Source organism: Prunus mume, linkage group LG7, assembly GCF_029339155.1.
Source record: "Prunus mume cultivar Tortuosa linkage group LG7, ASM2933915v1, whole genome shotgun sequence".
Taxonomy (NCBI): domain Eukaryota; kingdom Viridiplantae; phylum Streptophyta; class Magnoliopsida; order Rosales; family Rosaceae; genus Prunus; species Prunus mume.
Window position 1 is genome coordinate 15,094,649 of NC_142704.1, and position 3,598 is coordinate 15,098,246.

General features: G+C 40.4%; 1 protein-coding gene across 1 annotated transcript; it reads left to right on the forward strand.

The window, feature by feature from the left end:
• The first annotated feature begins 1,278 nt into the window (after positions 1–1,278).
• LOC103344277 (uncharacterized) lies at positions 1,279–3,357 on the forward strand. Its single transcript, XM_008247893.2, has one exon. It carries the CDS (start codon positions 1,379–1,381, stop codon positions 3,227–3,229), a length of 1,851 nt encoding a protein of 616 aa, XP_008246115.2. The 5' UTR covers positions 1,279–1,378; the 3' UTR covers positions 3,230–3,357.
• Positions 3,358–3,598: the final 241 nt, after the last annotated feature.

A 3,598-nucleotide genomic window follows, 5' to 3' on the forward strand; every position in this document is an offset into this window, starting at 1 on the left:
GAATTCCCTCTCTCTTTCATATTAAGGTTTGCATGTTATATTGCATTCACTTAATGTTTAAATTTTGTTTAGGATTTTAGGGCTTTGATTTTCTGGGTAAGTTGTGTTTGCAAAAATATAAATTGGCTTCAGTTGCTTTCTTGTGTTGTGTTTTCTAGTTTCTAATAATTTGTTGAAGCATAGTAACTCTTTTTTAAAGTTTTGCTGCGGTTTAAATATTCTTTCATCTTTCCAAAATTTGGGGGGTTTTTTTTCTTTTGGTTGCAATTCTTTGTGGTAATTTGTTGAAGTGTAGATTCACAGTTGTTGCCTCTTCCCTTTTTTATTTTATTTTATTTTATTTTTATTTTTATTTTTTATGTTTTTTTTGTTGGCATTCTACTTGTTGGTTGTCTTTTCTTAAAATTCCAGGAACCTTTATCTGTTTGCTTTGACCCTCATTGTAATCCTACTTTGCCCATCTAGTGGTGTGAGTGTAGGGCATCATTTTAGTGATTTAATGGGGATTGGAAAACAAATAATAAGTACCATTAGAAGTAGAACGCAGAAGAGAAACTTGAAGATCTTAACAATGAATATGAGATGATTTGGGATGCATAAGGATCAATGCATCTTGTAGTAGGTATCAATTATGTATATTAATGTGTTGAAAATAGTGTTGTTATGTATCAGTTCTGTATCTTAATGTGTTGAAATAGTGTGCAGGTGAAAATTATGTATCTTGATGTGTTGAAAATAATGTATCATTTTTGTATCTTAATGTTTGGAAAATAGTTTAATTAGGTATCAATTTTGTATCTTAATGTGTTGAAAATAGTGTTTGTAGGTATTAATTATGTAAATGTGATGAAAATGTGTTGATAATATTGCGAGTAGGTATCACTTTTGTATCTTAGTGTGTTTATAATATTGTGAGCTGGTGCCCACCCCTCAAGGGTTTGTTACAAAATTTTCAGGTGCATTAGCCATGTCATGTGTTTGGTGGGGTTGCATATGATTTAGATGATATTCTTCATTCGTAGGACAATATTTGTATTTGATTTTTTTAAAATTTCTATTATGTTTGGTTGTAAGTTTTTTTCGACATAAAAAAGAAGAAAAATTGGGAATTGAATTTTTTTTATAGAGTTCTACTCCACTGGAAATTCGCTTATTTTAAAAGGATATGTGTGATAATTATCTTATGTATTTGATTTGTGATACAATTCCTTTTCCTTGGTGCCCAAGCAGGCAGTGAATCTGTTCTGTAACAAAAACAAGCGTATTTATTTCCTTGGAAGCCTAAAGATCAATCAGTCAAGCTCCACACTCAGAGAGAGAGAAAAAGAGAGAGAGTCCAATTTGAACTAAGAAGGTTCAATTTCACGAGGAATTACAGATGAAGAAAGCAGTAACGCTTCAAATGTGTTTCAATTTCAGGAGGGTTCTGAAAATAATGGCTCCTCCTGCTGCTACTCGTACAATTCCAACTTCAACAACCCTTCTTGTCGGTCCTCCTCAACTGCTCACAAGAAGGTTAATGTCTTCCAACTCTAACCTTGACATGGCCGAGGCCGACACGTTCTCCACCAACCCTATTTCGTTCTCCTCGTGGTATTCCTTCGGTGATCCCTGCCTTGATATGTTTTTTCATGTGAAAAGTCGAGATCAAGATCACATCAGTAACGACGACGAAGATGACGACATCAAGCAGGAGAGGCAGAAACAGACCTCCCATTATAACCATTATAGGCTTAACTATCTGAAGCAACTGCTGCCGGTGGCCTGGTCCCACAATCCCCTGACCACCCTCAAGCTCATCTTCAATCTCCATTCTAGGATTATTCGTAAGGGAAGAAATTATCCGGAAGCCTTTCACACAGCCGTGTTTTGGCTCCACCAGAACCACCCCAAGACGCTACTATGCAACCTCCCCGCCTTCGCAGGTTGGAAATGGGGTTTCGATAACCTTCTCGACATTCTCTACGGCCTTCTAGAACAAGGCCAAGCCTCTACTGCGGAGGAGAGGCTCCACCGTGACCCTGACTATAAGTTGTTACACGACCAGGTTATGGATCTCTTGGCGGAGCGGTGGAAGTCTGATATTGAAAAATTGAAGCAGCACAAGCTGGAACTAAAGTCATTCCAAGACTGGGACCAACTTGATGAGGCTGATCATCTTTTGGTATCTGGGACTGCAGCGGTTTGCAGCCTCCCCGACCCCCACACCAGCTCCATTTTGCTTCGTGAAAGCATTGCGAGGAGGCTTTTCCCACCAGAATCGGATCAATCCGAAGAGTGGGAACGGCTAACCAACGCTTTGGAGCCCTTTTTAAATTACTACATGCATCGAGCCTTACATGGGAACCACACACTAGAGCGCGCTGAGGTAAAATGTTTGGAGGAGGTGAAAGCAGCAGCTGCAGCAGGAGGCAATTTAGGAGGCGGCATAATAAAGCCGGATGCTTTGCTTCCAAATGAGATCATGAAATATGCAGAAGATGAGGATTTCGGGGAAGCGGCTAACCTTCAGTGGAAGGCAATGGTGGAGGACATGTACCTGAAGCAGCGGCAAAAGCAGGGGGAAGAAGGTTTGGGCAAATTTAAAAACTGTTTGGCAGTGTGTAACATCACCGATCACACGGCCAAATTACAAAGAGAATTGGGGGTGAGTTTGGGACTTTTGGTTTCGGAACTGAACGAAGATCCGGCATGGAAAGGAAAGGTGATCAGTTTCGGTGATTTGCCCGATGGTCAGTCTCAGCCGCTGCTGCATTCGATACAAGGCGATGATCTCAAGTCCAAGTGCGAGTTTATGATGAGGACATGTCGCATGAAGTCCAACGAGAGTGTCGATTTTCGGAAGGTGTGTGATCTGATTCTGGAAGTGGTTGAGAATGAGAACTTGAAGGCAGAGCAGATGATCAAGAAAGTGTTTGTGCTCACCGACCTCACAGGATTCTTTAGCTGCACCTCGAAGACTCTGTATGAAGCAAAACAGAGCAAGCATGAGGAGCTTGAGGCTTCCGGATACGATGCGTGGCCATTGCCTCACATTTTGCTTTGGAATATTAGTGAATGGAGGTATCCTCATTCAGAAGAACATCATCCAGGGGTGACGCTGATGAGTGGCGTCAACGACAATTTGATCAAGTCCTTCATGGACAATGGTGGGGAAATTGGCCCGCGACAGGTCATGGAAGCAGCCATCGCTGACAGAGAGTTTCAAACTTTCTCTGTCGTCGACTGAACTTTAATTTTAGAGTTGAGTTATTTCCTAGGTATAGCCAGATAGCAACATTTCTGCTCTGAAAGTGGAGAAACTATTGGTTTGGCATGTATTAATTGAAACTGATCAGACAGAAACTTTCATTTTAATATTCTGCTTATACCATGTTCATATGAAACTGATTACACACAAACTAAATTTTCAGCTTAAGAAGAACTTAAGCCTCAGCTACCCCGATCACTAAATCATACAACATTTCCCCATCAAAACCAGCTGTTCTTTCACATAGCCCTTGAACGTAATTCCATGAAATCATCCATTTTCCGGGACATAGAGATGAGGGTGATCAGAAGTTTGAACAAAAGCAATGTTGTGTATGGTAAAGTTTAG

Bases quoted from the DNA above. Each gene is read 5' to 3' on its own strand.
- LOC103344277 (XM_008247893.2), top strand. From the start codon at position 1,379: ATGAAGAAAGCAGTAACGCTTCAAATGTGTTTCAATTTCAGGAGGGTT.